The sequence below is a fragment of the Fonsecaea nubica genome (genome assembly GCF_001646965.1).
Source record: "Fonsecaea nubica strain CBS 269.64 chromosome Unknown Scaff5, whole genome shotgun sequence".
Taxonomy (NCBI): Eukaryota; Fungi; Ascomycota; class Eurotiomycetes; order Chaetothyriales; family Herpotrichiellaceae; genus Fonsecaea; species Fonsecaea nubica.
The window spans coordinates 40,684-56,339 of NW_019173678.1; the positions used below are offsets into that span (position 1 = coordinate 40,684).

General features: G+C 51.4%; 6 protein-coding genes across 6 annotated transcripts; 3 read left to right on the forward strand and 3 right to left on the reverse strand.

The window, feature by feature from the left end:
• Positions 1-184: 184 nt before the first annotated feature.
• On the reverse strand, positions 185-3,846 carry AYO20_01188 (hypothetical protein; the record flags this gene model as incomplete). The annotated part of the gene is made up of 3 exons (XM_022639494.1): positions 185-452; positions 510-3,764; positions 3,818-3,846. The coding sequence occupies 3 exons, from the start codon at positions 3,844-3,846 to the stop codon at positions 185-187; spliced, it is 3,552 nt and encodes a 1,183-aa protein (XP_022504330.1).
• Positions 3,847-5,539: 1,693 nt separating this feature from the next.
• Positions 5,540-6,684, reverse strand: AYO20_01189 (hypothetical protein; the record flags this gene model as incomplete). Its single annotated transcript, XM_022639495.1, has 4 exons — positions 5,540-6,068; positions 6,125-6,189; positions 6,249-6,592; positions 6,642-6,684. The coding sequence occupies 4 exons, from the start codon at positions 6,682-6,684 to the stop codon at positions 5,540-5,542; spliced, it is 981 nt and encodes a 326-aa protein (XP_022504331.1).
• An 820-nt stretch (positions 6,685-7,504) lies between these two features.
• On the forward strand, positions 7,505-8,323 carry AYO20_01190 (hypothetical protein; the record flags this gene model as incomplete). Its single annotated transcript, XM_022639496.1, has 2 exons — positions 7,505-7,612; positions 7,667-8,323. 2 exons carry the CDS (start codon positions 7,505-7,507, stop codon positions 8,321-8,323), a joined length of 765 nt encoding a protein of 254 aa, XP_022504332.1.
• A 579-nt stretch (positions 8,324-8,902) lies between these two features.
• AYO20_01191 (hypothetical protein) lies at positions 8,903-10,917 on the forward strand (the record flags this gene model as incomplete). The annotated part of the gene is made up of 5 exons (XM_022639497.1): positions 8,903-8,999; positions 9,067-9,241; positions 9,333-9,871; positions 9,920-10,749; positions 10,804-10,917. 5 exons carry the CDS (start codon positions 8,903-8,905, stop codon positions 10,915-10,917), a joined length of 1,755 nt encoding a protein of 584 aa, XP_022504333.1.
• Positions 10,918-11,301: 384 nt separating this feature from the next.
• On the forward strand, positions 11,302-12,999 carry AYO20_01192 (hypothetical protein; the record flags this gene model as incomplete). The annotated part of the gene is made up of 6 exons (XM_022639498.1): positions 11,302-11,347; positions 11,406-11,430; positions 11,485-11,544; positions 11,607-11,634; positions 11,696-12,041; positions 12,098-12,999. 6 exons carry the CDS (start codon positions 11,302-11,304, stop codon positions 12,997-12,999), a joined length of 1,407 nt encoding a protein of 468 aa, XP_022504334.1.
• Positions 13,000-13,635: 636 nt separating this feature from the next.
• Positions 13,636-15,543, reverse strand: AYO20_01193 (hypothetical protein; the record flags this gene model as incomplete). The annotated part of the gene is made up of 3 exons (XM_022639499.1): positions 13,636-14,957; positions 15,022-15,173; positions 15,242-15,543. 3 exons carry the CDS (start codon positions 15,541-15,543, stop codon positions 13,636-13,638), a joined length of 1,776 nt encoding a protein of 591 aa, XP_022504335.1.
• Positions 15,544-15,656: the final 113 nt, after the last annotated feature.

The following is a 15,656-nucleotide window of genomic DNA, read 5'->3' on the forward strand; positions in this document are numbered from 1 at the left end:
CAGTCCCCAAGCAGATCACCAATGTCACCACTGCAAAAAATGCCCTCATCAAGTCATGAACTCATCAACCCAAACAAATATCAACACAAATGGGCGCAGATAGCCACTTCCAAACATACCACATCAAGTCCAAAACTCCTCTGAATGAGTTCACCAAACAAAGAACATTTGATCGACGCAACTCTCATCCCTTCAACTCCCCAGGTGTCATGACAGACACTACACTTGTCCCCTCGCTGAACCTCGTCCGGAACACACGATTGGCGTTCTGAAACATGCCGTCTTTCAAACTGACGACGATAAATTGCGATCCTTGGAACCTTGTCTTGATGATCCGACCAATATTTTGAGTGTGTGAAAGATCCAGTGCCGCGTCCACCTCGTCCAGGATATACATGGGAGCGGGCTTGAACTGTAACAGCGCAAGGATGAGTGATAGGGCAATGAGTGACCTATGGCAATGCGTTAGTACTGCGGTGACAGAACGACAGAATGCAAGCATGGCATACCTTTGACCACCAGAAAGCTCTGTGAGACTCTGCTTCCAGACTTTTCCCAAACACACCTTCACCTCCAACCCTTCCTGAATTCGATCAATGTTGTCATCTAATGGCACCAATTTCGCCGTATTGTTTCCTGGCAATAGGTCCGAGAAGATGTTCCCAAAGTCCTCGGTGACCTTGCGCCATGTCTTGACCAGCGCCTCTTTCTTGTATTCGTCCAGCGTGCTGATAGTCTCCTCAATCTTCTTCTTGTCTCGGATCACCGTCCGGAGCATTGTTTTGAGTGATGCCTCTTTCTTCTCGACACTATCGATCATGGGCATCACCTTGGGGTTGATCTTTTTCTTCATCCCTTGGAATCTCTCGGTGACGTTTTTCAGAGTTGCTCGACTTTCCGCCAAATTCTTGCCGTGGAAGTCGTATGGCGTGCCAGCACGTCCGAATTGATCTTTGTTGTCTTCAATCCAGTCATGCTCCTTTTCAAGTGCGGCCACCAGTTGCGCGGCTGCTTGGGCGTCCTTCTGAGCCTTCTCCACCGCGTGGCCCAGCTTTTGCGCCTCGAGTGTTTCTTCTGCGATTTGTTTGGATTTCTTCGATTTAGCTTGTTCCAGTTCGCGCAGCTCGTCGTCGAATCCCGTCAGTTTTGCTCGTTCGTCGTCCAATTCGGCCTGTGCAATGTCATGGTTGCTTTTCACAGTCGCTTCTTCTTGCCGGAGATTTTGGAGTTCTTCTTTCTGGTTCTCAATCGTGGTATCAGCCTCGGAAAGTTGCTCCAGAGCCGCGTTCAAATCGCTTTCGGCTTGTTCACAGTCGATCTTTGCGTCTTGCAACTCCTTCTGAAGCGCTTTGATCGCTGCCGATGTCTTGCACAGCGACTTTTTCAGGTCCACCAACGACTTCTCCAGTTCTTTGAGTTTGCTATCCTTGTTCTTACTGAAATCTTCCATGTCCTTTTCAATCCGCTTCACATCCCGTGCCGCCTCGCTTTCCTTGGCTTTGGCACCTGCCATATCTTGCTTCAGTTGCACGATTGACGCTCTCATCTCTTCGACTGCTTGGATGATTGATGAGGAAGAATTGCCCGATATCTGCTCCTCTGCAAGCTTGATTTCATGACTTTTGAGATCCAGAACTTGCTTGACCGACTTGATGTTGGCAAGCTTTGTTTGCTCATTTCTCATGGTCTGTTGGAGCTGTTGAAGTTCTGATTGATGCTTCTGTAGTTCCTTCGTGACCTCATTTAGTTTTTGGAGAATCACAAGAACACCGCTGGAATTAGGAGCACTTCCTCCAGAAAGCGTACCCGAGGGATCATAGACGTCTCCTTCAAGCGTCACGCTCTTCAGCCGGACTGCAGGATCAAATGTCACTCGTTTTGCCGTTTCCGCATCCTGACAGATCAAAGTAGTTCCAAAAACGTAATCCATAGCTGCGGATACTTCGTGGTCGTACCCGATCAGGGACAGAGCAAGATCAACCTTGCCCGGCGCTATTCGCTGTGCTGCTCCAACCTTCTCTGCTGATGCTCTGAAAGCCGAAATCTTGTTGAGAGGAATGATGGTCACTCGCTTTTTGAGCTTTCCGTGCTGGAGCAACTGTGTTCCAGTCTCTGCTGTGTCCACAACGACATTGTACAGTCTACCACCGGCACAAATCTCAAGCGCGGTGCCGGCGACAGCTTTGTCTTTGTCCAAGGTAAAGAGTTGTGCAACCAGGCCCTTCACCCTCGAGCGGTCAAAGTTTGGAGAAGGGTCGCTAAAATGAAAGTCGACGTTTGCGACCTTTCGCTTTAGCTCGTCGGCTTGTTGGGTAAGAGAGCGGATGCTCTTTTGAAGTGCAACTTCCTGCTCCCGCATGCTCTCTTCGCGGCCTGGCTCGAATCCCAGGTTCTGGAGGTCTCTCTCCAGCTTCTGTGCTTCTTTGCGAAGTACTTCCAGACCCTTGAGGAGATCAGCATTCTGTTCACGAGCTTTTTTGGCCCGTGGTTCGTCTTCCTTTATCCGTTTCTCCAGGTGCGAGATCTTCATCTTGGCCTGTTCTTGTTCGGTGGTTGCGGCGGTCAATCGATTTCTAGCTTCCTGCAGCTGGCCTTGATATCCACTTTCCTGGCCTTCGCGCGAAGCCACTCCGGTCTGCAGCGTTGACAGAAGCTCCTCTTTCCTCTCGACTTCAGAGACTTGAGAATCATGCTCTGCTTTTGCGCTGTCCCACTGCGACTGCAGTTTCGCGAGTCCTGACTTTTTGTCACTCACTTGCTTTTCCAAACTCTTGACAGATTTTGCGATGTCTTTCTTTTTCTGCTCTTCTTCAGACAGACTAGACTGCTTCAGATCAAGCACAGTTGCTAGGCGGACAAGCTCATGGCTCAGCTCCTTTACCTGAGCTTCGACTGCTTGAAATCGCCCGCCTTTGCGCATCTCCTTTTCTCGAACAGCACGAACGCGTTGAGCGTCTTCGTCCAAGTTCTCAATCTCGCGTTTGAGTTTCAGGGCGTTCTCCTCCAAGTGTTGCACCTTCGCTCTCTTGACCTCATGTTCTTGAGTTGCACTCTTCATCCTTTCACCAGATCGAACGTAGTCCGCTGCAACAACCACTCGTGTCAGCCTCTCGAGCTCGCTTTGTGTCTTTTGGTAGTCTAGCCACGCCCGTTTTTCGCCACGTAGTTTGTCGAGTTTGGGCTCTATCTCTTCGCGCAACAATCCTTCTATTTCGACAACCTTCATCTCCTTCTTTGCCATGGTCTTGACGGCTTTTTCCTTCCGATCCTCAAACATGCGGGTTCCTGCAGCTTCTTCGATCATGGCCAGAATTTCGGCAGCTTTCATATTGAGGACTTTTGTGATCCGTCCCTGCATGATGATGAAATTTGGGTTATTGATATTCAATCCAACGCTCTGGAATAGATTCTGGACCGTGGTTTGTTGCGCTCGGTGACCGTTGATCAGATATTTGCTTGTCCCACCCATAACAATCTGTCGCGTTACGCTGATCTGCGCATACTCTTCGAACCCGATCGGACTAGTGCTCTTGTCGCTGTTATCAAACACGATTGTGACGCTCGCCTTGGTCACTCCCGCTTGGCCGCGCTTGTAGATGAGGTCTTGGAGGTTTTGCGCTCGTACGGTGGACATGTTGGTGATGCCCAGTACAAAACATATTGAGTCAAGGATATTGGACTTCCCAGATCCATTGAGTCCTGTCACCGCGTTGAAGCTTTGATCCCATCCAGAGATGACAGTTCTCTGGCTGTAGGATTTGAAGCTGCGCACGTTAGTTATCAACAATACCCAAGCGGACATTTGAAAAGCCCTTACCCGTCAATGACAAGTTCTATGATCTTCATGATGCCGAATCACGCAGTCAATGCGGTGAATCCTCTTAGAACACGTTCAGGCGCATGAACAATCTTTGCCTACCGATTGACACAAACGGTTTGTTGACATGTCTCGAACTGGTTAGTTGAGCAGGCGGTTTGAGGAAGGTCTAGCGAGCCGGTCTTGGCGCAGTTTTCCAATTGCGAAACTCAAGGAGCTTCACTACATCCATGCCTCAAGCAGAGCTATAATCTCCGGATTTTGCGTTCCCTTGCGATTCCTAAAGACTCCTGTGAGCCAAAGATGGCATCAATCCCTAGGACAATTGCTGGGCCTCCATCAGTGACAAGGATCCCACTGTTCCTGGCGCCAGCCTTCGCGAGACCATCCACCATCACCGCAACCTCATCAACACCTATCATTCGATCATATGCAACACAAAAGGAGGAGAAGAAAAGCCACACAAACTGGGCACTACATGCACGTCCTAAAATTGATCGGAACAAGAAAAGAGGTGTCTCCGCTATTCGACGGACTGGACCCAGGAGTATGCGAGGGCTCTGGAAATACCCTCTTCCAGTGCCTGTAGCACGAGATCACAGAGGAACAGCGGCAGAATATGCAGAATCTGCCGATCATGGGCTCTGGGGATTTTTCGACAAGTCCAAGCAGGCACTGCTTGCACCAGATGATGAATCGAGCCATGGTATGCAGGTTCCTCTTTGGCCGCTACGGCGTGAGTAAAAACAACGTGGGCTGACTATTGCTGTACGAAAACAGGACGGGCTTGGACGTACAAGGAGCTATCCGTCAAATCTTTCGAGGATCTCCATAAACTCTACTGGGTGTGTGTGAAGGAACAGAATCGAACTCTGACCCGAGAAAAAGAAAGACAACGTCTGAGGGCAGGTTATGGTGAAGTGGAAAGTGAGGAGAGAGTGGCTGTTGTAAGTGGTTCACCCTTCCTGATTAAGTCATAATGATGAACCTCATCCTTTCACTCGCCGATATGAAACTCTGGCCTCTAGGACTGCTTAATCCTGTTGGTCATGATTCGAATATTACTGGAAAGTTATCTGATACCAGAATATGTCACGCTCAATTCGACTCGCCAACTCTTTTGCGAGTGGAAAATGCTGACAACATGATCTTAACAGGTACGGGAAACGATGAGCCTTATCAGAGAAGTCCTGGTCGACCGCCAGCTGTCATACAACCAAGCTCGAACGTTGGTTGGACAGAGAGAAGTGGCCGACATTCTTGGAGAACCACAGTCTGTTCTGGAGGATGACAACTCATTGGATCAGATGGAATCGATGCCACAACGACGGTGATATCAAGTCAGGACGAGCCTTACCGACCAAACTCCTTTCTGTATAAAGTAGCTCTACCGGACAAACAGCTCTGGGTCTGCGAGACCCAACGACTGGTGGCTGAAGAGCAAGGATTTTTCGATCCTCTGTGACAGCGTGTATACCTAAAACCTTGGATATCTCAAAGCTTTGCTATAAGTCTCGCATTCTTCGTCTTTCCAGAGGCTCCATTATTTACGTGAACGGATCAAATCCCTACAACGCCGAATCAATCTATCTCAAGCCACTAGACCCACCATCCCACTGAAAAGATATTGGCAGATCACACTTGTGCAGAGCGAGGGTCTACAAAGACCACGGAACCGAATTCTTCAGAGATACAATACCTATTTGATCGACGGGCTGACATCTAGAAGTTCTGGGCTCCGAGATCCTCGTGCAGTTGCACCAAGACCGACGGATGCGTGGCCTTGAAACCCAGCCTGGCGGCACGATCTCCCTTCACCAGCATATTCGACGCTATCAGCGCGCCAATCTCCCCTGCCCCGGCATCAGCGGAGGGCACGGCTTTGGGCTCTGGCGAAGCCACGACACCCTTGGCATGCAGGACCTTGGCCAATTCAGAACTCAAGTCCTTCCAGGCGACCCTCTCGCCATGGAGGATATAGTACCTGGAGTAGGCGCTACCCGTGGGCTTCTGCGTGCCAGCGATCCCGACGATCTTCGTGAGGAAAGGAACGCCATCCCCGACATGGATCAAACTAGCCACGGCCGAACCATCACCGACATATGGGACGTATCCTTGCTTCTTTGCGTTCGAAGTCAACAGATTGTAGGCAACCCCTAGGTTTGGCGCCGGCCCAATGTTGGGGCCGTAGGTCATGGCAAAGCACACAATGTAGGTGATGATCTTTCCGCGTTCTCCTGCCTCGAGCACCCTGGTCCAGATCAGTACTTGGAGAGACCAATAGATAGGGCTCCGAAAACGGCTTACGGGACGTCTGTGGGACCGTTGAACATGCTCGGCACAATCTTTCGGATGTCGTCTTCGTTGTCGTCCTACGTGTCATGTCAGATTCAGGTTCATTCCCAGGTGGTCACTGGAGACCGAGACGCACATTCCAAACTTTGCCGTCGGGATTGAAACTTCCGGTCGTGCCATGATCGATAAAATTGCCCGTGCCGGAGATATGGACCAAGGTGCCCTTGGATTGTTCGGGTCTCTCTTCCATGCCTGCGATAATGTTCTTGACAAAGTCACCGTCGAAGGAAGTAATGGCGTTGATGACGATGTCATGTTCTTTGCTCAGAGACCGCACCAGCTCGGCGTCGGAGATTGTCCCATGGACGATTCGATCAACATTGGCGGTGGTTTTGAACCACTCGTCGACATTGGAGTTGCGCACGAATACTGTCAGCGGCCATCCAGGGAGTGTCTTTTTGAGATCAATGGCCAAACGAGCTGGATTTCGGTTAGCATTGGTCTTTGGAGCCCGGTGGCCTTGACTCACATCCGATGAGGCCGGTAGCCCCAAAAAGAAGTACAGAGGGCATGTTGTGAATTGAGCAGTTCTAGGTAGTCTTGTCCGGGTGAAATCTTTCCTTTTGCAAGTGATTGCTTTGACAAAGCCTACTTGACACCGTCTTGTGCGTGCAGAACCCCATAATATACCCTCTAGAAGACAACAGAACTGCCATGGTCGAGTTGGCGCTCATCGAGTCGACAGCGACGAAGGGTTGGTAATTCATCCACTGTCACTCTGAATAATCCGCAGCCCGTCATAGAAGGCTTGTCCCTATGCTTGAGGTTTTTTCGAGGAGATGCGTGCTCCGACGAGGCTCATGAGGTTTCTTCTAACCGAGCGAGCGACCCAATGGAGGCTGGGGCTGCGGGCCGTGATCAGGTAATCGTTCTGGAGAGCATCTGGTGGCGTCGTAGACGAGGTCGTTTTGAGTAAATGCTCGAGGGATCGGATTGGCTTTCGCTGTTCGTCCTGCCCCGTCGGGATCCTCCAGACGAAACCTTGACTGCCTCCACCATCAGTCATCAGTCAGCGGTCTATCAGGGCGACGGAGCGTGGGAATAAGAGCAAACTGCGAGGCTCCGGTCTGGGTGTAGATGCTCTGTAATGCAAGGGGACGCGATGCATTGACAATGACCGCATACACAACTAAAGTTCTGCTGAGAGCTGAGAAGAAGCGGGGTTCGTATTCGATTCCAAGACAAGACTCACACACTGGGATTCAGATATTAAAACGGACATTTCACACGCTCTGAGTTCGTCTTGTTTGCATTCACTATTAACGCACCAGCCCTCTACTTTCAGAAATTCCTTGTGACAGATTCTATCTCGTTAGACCCAACGGACACGCTATGGAACAACAATACCTCAAGGGCAAGACTGCCATCGTCACAGGTGCAGGCAAGCCGAATGGAATTGGGGCGGCGTCTGCAATTGCGCTCGCTGAACACGGTGCCAATGTATGCTTGTCGATATCGTTCTGAACACAGCCGGCGCTGACACTGCAAACTCAGGTCTTGATCCATTACAACAGCTCGGCCGGGCCAGCAGAGGAAGTCGTGGCCAAAATCAAGAGTCTGGGAGTTCAGTCTGCGGCAGTCAAAGCCGATGCGTCGAGCGCCGACTTTGGCAGCACTCTGGTCAACGCTGCCCTGAAGGAGTTCAACACCAAAACCATCGACATCATCGTCAACAATGCCGGCTTCGCCACGCCGAACATCCAGGGCATCGCATCTGTGGGATTCGACGAGTGGGATCCCGTGTTCCGTATCAACGTGCGAGGCCCATTCGTCCTCATCCAGGCAGCGCTGCCGTACATGACAACTGGCGGACGCATCATCAACATTGGAAGCATCATCTCACGACTTGGTTCATGGATGCTGCCCGTCTACTGTGCGTCCAAAGGCGCTCTGACCTCGATGACCGTGGCTATTTCAGAAGAGCTAGGGCCCAAGGGTATCACGGCCAATGTGGTGTCTCCCGGGCCGACCGCCACGGATCTGTCCATGGAAGGCACTCCGATTGGTGCGAGACTGAGGAACAATCAGCACATCAAGAGAGAGGGCACACCCAAAGAGATCGCGGAAACGGTCCTGTTCATGGCGAGCCCAGCGACCTCGTATATCACCGGCCAGGTTATCCATGTGGATGGAGGGATTGCATTCCCATAAAGACAACAATTGAATGGCTTCGGCCCTTGGACTCCCGAATTATGAGTCTTTCGCCGAATCCTCGGACACTGCTTGATAGCGGAGGCAAATGGAAAAGCACTGGATAGTCTAGAAACCTTTGACTCTTACCTTCGGACCGAACGGAGCGCCAACAAAACATCGTGTGAAGTAGAAGCATGGATCTGACAGTGACACCAAACGAGGTGTCTGTAAGACACAAACGTCGCTTATGTACCACACCAAGTAGGACAGAGAAAACTCCGCGCAACAACTCCGTCTATACACACAACCATCCGTGAATAAGCGCATGGATCGCAGAATTCCCACTTTCCCCCACAGCCTCGGCCGTAACATCATCTTCTCTCAGCCTCTTGACATGGACACTCCCGTGCACGCCCTTGCCCTTGCCCTTGCCGTAGACTCCCTCACAGTTCAACTATTGTGATCGTCATCAATTAGCGAGAATATAAATTCCCCCAAAGATACTCCCAAGAAAGGTCACAAAGTCCATTCCATATATGTTGTTGACTGCTCTGGTTCTTCTCACATCAGCCTGCAACTGACTTCACCACCACCACCATGTCTGCGCCTACTATATGCATGGGCCAGTACCTCTTTCAGAGAATCAAGCAACTCGGCACAGAACATATCCTAGGCGTCCCAGGGGATTTTAACCGTCAGTGCCAATTCTACCCTGGCTAACATTTGTGCAAGAATGTCACTCTGATTCGGTGTCGCCACAGTCACTCTTCTCGATGAAATCTACAACGTCTCGGGGTTGAAATGGATTGGCTGCTGCAACGAGCTCAATGGCGCGTATGCTGCTGATGGCTACACTAGGATCAAAGGTTCGCCGGCTGTGCTGGTCACGACCTACGCCGTAGGGGAGCTGTCTGCGATGAATGGGGTGGCTGGAGCGTAAGTCGGTTCTTGACCATGATGGGGCTGTGTCGTCTGCCAGTTACTACATCTTGACAAATACTGACACATGCTGTGATGGGGCAAATAGCTACGCAGAGCATGCAGGCATGATTCACATCGTGGGAATGCCGGCACGGTCGCTGCAAAAGGCCCGAGCAATGCTGCATCACACCATGAAAGCCAACATGGATCACGCAACCTACATTCATATGGCAGCACCTATCAGGGAGACACATGCCTATCTGATGGATGACAAGACGATGGCTGAGGAGATTGACCGAACCATTGTCGCCTGCGTACGGAGTCGACTACCGGTCTATATCTACGTCCCTGTCGATGCCGTGGCGGTGCAACTGGACGCAAAGCGACTGGACACGCCGCTGGACCTGAGTGTACAAAACAAGGACGACAAAATTGAAGATCAGATTGTCAACGATGTTCTCTCTCTGATCAAGGAAGCTTCAAACCCAGTGATCTTGGCCGATGTGCTCACGATCCGCCACGGCGGTCGGGAGTTGACCAGAGAGCTTGCCGAGCTCACCCAGTTTCCCTGTTACTCTACACCATTGTCCAAAGGAGTCATCGACGAAACTCTCCCTTATTACCGTGGACTGTACAATGGCAAAGGTTAGTAGCCTGTAGGCCGCTCCTTCATATCTACTGACCTATGGTTAGTGTCCTTTCCCGGGGTGGCTGAGGGTATCGAGGCCTCCAATCTCGTCCTAAATCTTGGGCCACTTCTCTCGGATTCCAACACCGGGGGTTTCACACGGGAAATCAAGGACGAGCATCTTGTGCTCCTTGGACACGACTCTTGCCAGGTCAAAACCCAGAACTTTGATGGCGTTCATTTTCTGCCGATCCTGAAAAAGATCGTCTCAGAGCTGAAGGCAAACCCTCAGAAATATAACCTTCCACGCCCCACCAGAGCTCCGAAGACCGAGACACCCATACTGAATGACTTGAAGTCCGGAGAGATAGAACAATCGTACGTCTGGCAACGACTCGGTCGGTTCTTGAGGAGCGACGATATTCTTTTGGTAGAGTCTGGGACAGCTCAGTTCGGGATGCCAGATGCCACTTTCCCACCCAATATCAAGTATATCACGCAGACTTTCTGGTCATCGATCGGATTCACGGTCGGTGCCTGCCTTGGCGCCATGGTCGCGGCAAAGGAGCTCAATGCTCCCGGACGTATTGTCTTGATCGTTGGCGAGGGAAGTCTCCAGATGACGGTGCAAGAGATTGGCTCCTACATCCGTTACGGCTTCAAACCCATCATCTTTGTCATCAACAACAACGGATATGCCATTGAGAGAGCGATCCACGGACCAAAGCAGGGTTACAACGACGTGAGCATGATGTGGGACCACCAGAAGATGCTTGATTTTTTCGGAGCAAGAGAGGATAATGGTGTCAAGGCAAAGAGTCGCGCCACAAAGACAGTCGAAGAGCTTGAGGCAGTCTTGAACGACGATGATTTCGCAAGTGGGAACAGCATTCAGGTATGTCTTCCCCCTGGACGTTGCTGGCATGTTTTCGGACTAATGACTATCTAGCTGTGTGAGATATTTATGGACACATTTGATTATCCGTGGAGGTTGACAGAGCAAATTGCCATTTCTAGAGCGCGGATGAAGCGGGAGGCAGAGAAGCTGAGTGCGGCATCCTGATACTCCACGCGAAAAGGGGCCAGTTGGCTATTGTAACAGCCTAGCAAGTGAAAGTGGCGCAATGAGCTCCTAACTAGGTTGTGCAGAACTGTGCACGACTGTTCTAGTATGCATACATAGTTCATGAGCATCCTGCCACGAGGCTGAGCTCCCCCTTGCAAGGCTGAAGCTTCATGGGGAAGCAACGGCGAGTCTAAACTGTAGCAGGTCTTGGCAGCCATGACCTCATTCGCTGCGCTTCGACAAGAGCGACCTGACATCCTGCGGTGGGATAGCGCGACAACATTGTTCACCGACCCTTAAGCTTCTGCCAATTCTCCCAATATAAACCTGCTTTCTCACAATCATTTCTCACGCTCGACATTCATTTGACGCCCTTCGACAATGGAAGAGATCGCCCCGGAATACGATGTTATCGTCCTAGGCACAGGTAATGACCTTCGCCCGTCCCTCCGACCCCGCCTTTTTGTTGACTCGTCCTGTTTTAGGCTTGACAGAATGCGTGCTCTCTGGGTGAGAATCACCGCAGCCATACGTGGGAAGCATTCTCCGCTAATTCGATCACAGCGTCCTTTCCGTCAAGGGCAAGAAAGTCCTCCACATCGATCGTAACGACCATTACGGCGGGTACGCGAATCGCAGCCCTGAATAGAATGCTAGGGGAATCCCAACTGACGAGGAATACACAGTGAGGCTGCGTCTATCAACATTGAAGCTGTGAGCAAGAACAAAACACCCATGAGAGAGAAAAACCTGGTCTGACGTTCCATCTATCTAGCTCTTCAAGAGATACGGAACCCATAAACCGGGCGAAGAGCCGTGGAAGAAATACGGCCGCACCAACGACTGGAACATTGACCTAGTTCCCAAGCTCTTGATGGCAAATGGCGAACTCACAAACATCCTCGTCTCTACCGATGTCACCCGATACCTCGAATTCAAACAGATCGCAGGCAGCTTCGTACAGCAAGGCTCAGGTCCGCGCGCAACAGTGGCGAAAGTCCCATCCACCGCTGCAGAGGCATTAAGTTCACCTCTGATGGGCCTATTCGAGAAGAGAAGGGCAAAGAAATTTCTGGAGTGGGTGGGTGCATTTGAGGAGAACAACCCGGCAACACACAATGGTGGGCATAAAAGTATCATGGAATCATATCGGACGGGAGCTGATCATTTGCCGCAGGAATGAATATGAATCAATGCACCATGAAAGAGGTTTATGACAAGTTCGGACTGGAACCCTCTACGCGAGACTTTATTGGTCACTCTATGGCACTTTACTCGACTGACGAGTACATCAACGCACCTGGCATGGCTAAGGAGACCGTTGAGAGAATCCGCCTGTACGCCAACTCGATGGCTCGTTACGGCAAATCACCCTACATTTACCCGCTATACGGCTTAGGGGAGCTCCCACAAGGCTTTGCCCGTCTCTCCGCTATCTACGGGGGTACGTACATGCTCAACACCTCGGTGGACGAGTTTCTCTACGACGGTAACAAAGTCGCCGGTATCAAAGCGACTATGCGAGAACGAGGCGAAGAGAACGAAGAAGGCATGAAATTCACCACAAAGACCAAGATGATCCTTGGTGACCCCTCCTATTTCCCCGGCAAAGTTCAAGTGGTCGGTCACCTCCTCAAGGCCATCTGTATTTTGAACCACCCGCTGGAGAAGACCGGGGATGCCGATTCCTTGCAACTCATCATTCCCCAATCACAGGTGGGTCGAAAACATGACATCTACATTGCCATGGTATCCTCGGCCCACAACGTGTGTCCCAAAGGATACTACATTGCCATCGTCTCCACCATCGCCGAAACCTCTGCGAACCACCACCTTGAGCTGCAGCCGGGACTCGAGAGACTTGGCCGCATTGAAGAGAAATTCATGGGGCCGCCGATCCCTCTATACCAACCATTGGAAAGTGGCGTGAACGACCAGATCTTCATCAGCAACAGCTTTGACGCATCGAGCCACTTTGAGACAGTCACGGAGAATGTCAGAGACATCTATCAGAGGGCAATGGGAGAGGAATTGAAAGTGGAAGGGTTGAGGGAGGGCCAGACTCTGGCTGAGGAGTAAGAGCAAGCAAACATGGAATGGAGTATTTAGTTTTCGGAAATCGAGCAAAGGCCTGAGGATACGGGATTAACTTGATACATATGCATGATGGCCAGCAAGCGCATGGACGGCTTAGGCAGATGGTTGTAGATGACCAGGATAGTACGTCGACTGCAAAATCCGCCCCCATGCTGCTCCAGGCGTCTTGGGAGTAACGGCTGCCCTCAATATACAACAAGTACAAGGTGATGCAGCCTAGAACGAATTTTTGTTCCGTGAGCTCCAAAGCAGAGATTCAGTTGCGCGGGACAGATAGATAACTTGGCTACGGTTCGATCAGACTTGGAGCGATGCCACGCCGCCCATATTATCCAGTTGTGTTAGTCTTAGCTGTGTTGACCGACGACACTATGTTGCGTGGGCAAGGGCACGGCGAGTCCCCTTCGCCTTCAGGGGAGAATGATGGATGAACAATCGGACAGGGGCGATGGGAGGGTAAAGTCGACTTACGACAGCAAAGGGGACGAGCAGGGCTGGCTAGCAAAGGTGAAAAAAGAGCAAGTAAAGTATCCTTTCTTTGTTGTTTTTGCTCCAAATATTCTAGGACTACCGGCACATGCTTGCTCGTAGGCGGTAGAGGAACAGACGCTGAGATTGCTAATTGCTTTGTGGAGGCTCTGCTTGAAAAACACCCAGACCGTGCATGAAACAGCCCCTGAATTGGCTGCCACGCTCCCTGACCATGCGCCAATACTTGGTGTGCCGCGGACACAGCGGACTGCTGGGCAGATGCTCGGGGATGGTCAGGTCGAACTCGGCGGCGTCGCGCTGGTTCTTGCGGATCTTGTAAAGGCACTGAGGCGAGTTGACTCTCCTTGCGCCTTGTTTAGCCTGGTTCATCTCGCCTTTGTCGGCCTGGATGTTCATGTCAACTTCTGCCAGCTTCACGTCGTACCAATCCCCGGCCAGGATCCGCTTGTTCTTGCTCTTGATCCTCCCTGGCTTCTTACCGGCCGGTGTGGTTCGACTGTGACCCGAGGTTCCACTGGTGTCCTGACTGGTGCTTCCGCTGTCTACTGCACCTTCGGGGGTGTCTGTCCCTCGTAGACACACAGACCGCCCCGGCGCATTGTAGTCGAAGAAAAACCCCTTCAGTCGGCCATCTAATCCTGCCTCTGGAAGTGGTGGCGTGTGTATTCGACGAGCTTCACTTGGGAGATAGCTCGTACCTCCTCTAATGCTGATATCGACCCTGAAGTATTCCTCGGTTTCTGCACTGGGGCTCCTTTTAATCTTGTATGTGGCCGTCTCATCTGGGGTGTTCATAGGCATGTTACCCATACGCAAATTTATCTGGCTAGAGGTATATGATTGAAGCCCAGAGAGCAATTCACCACTGCCTTTGTGATTGTCGTCGATCTCCGATATAATTCCCTGCGTGGTTCGTGGTTCCTTTTTCCTTTGATGCGAGGGCGACTTATTCGAGAATGTTCTCCGTCTCAGGGGGTTTATTACCTGAGGCGGCCACAGCGAGTTCGATGGTGCGAGCTTTAACTCCTGCAAGATCCCCGTCACAAGTTCGAGTGCTTCCAACGTATAATTTCTCTTGATCTGGCTGGTGTGGTCTGCCATCCGTCGATCCAGACCTACCGGAGTAGACTGAGGGGCTTTAGTTTCCGCTGTGGTCCTTGAATGTTTGAGTGGACTCGCCTGGCGGATGTATTTGAGCGGGGTCGCTAGAACTACCTTGGGGGTCATAGAACTCCTCCGAGACGAAGTCTGACTTTGCTGTTCAGAAGAGTGAGAGGGCGTTTTCCGTTGTGGACTGTGACTTGAGCTGCGGCGCTCCGTGAACTCTGTCTCCACCTTTATAGAACTCGGCGTGGGTATCTCGGTAGCGGGAAAACTCCTTGATGGCGGCGTTAAAGGGGTTTGGTCTGTTCGGACAACAATGATATCGCCAACACTCGTCTGCGCCTCTGATGCAGTCGAAGAAAGTCGTCGCATAGATCCAGCCGAGGCTTCTCTTCCCTCAAGGCCAACGTCCCAAGAAGGAGACGTCGCCCGAAAACGCCTCAGCTTTGGGCGATGTCGGCGATATGAATGCTTCTCTTTTGACGGGCGTGGACCCCAGGGACGCGAAGTCTCCGCGGACGGTGCAGACGAACATCGTGAGGAAAAGGGAGAAGAAGCGTCTAGAGATTGGTCAGCTCCTGGTTTTGGAGACAGTGTCACTTCCGACCGAGGAGAGTGCAACCCTGACGCCCACGCGTCGACGGTGGGCGGGTCTCTTTTGGCGGTGTGGTTGTGTAGCGACTTGTGCAGAGCATCAAAGTCTGAATAGAACCTGAAATACGGACGCCGTGTCGCAGTGGTGGGCGAATGTCGTCGAAGCTGCGTCCCAAAACGGATGTCGGCGGTGGAGTTGCTATGAGACGAGCCGGAGATGTCGAAATAGGAGGTGAGGTCTTTCCTGAAGGGAGCTGCTGCGTCTTGATCTTTTGCTTGTGCCTGAGACTCGATGGTAGAATTGGCCCTCGCTGGGGTGTGAGTTGGATTGGCCATGATCAAGGAGTCGATAGAGGGGAGACATAGGGCAATGATGAGGTCTCTGCGATTAGGAGCGATACTGATTCTAGGATATGCAGCAAGATAGGTCCTAGGACATGCAGCAAAAT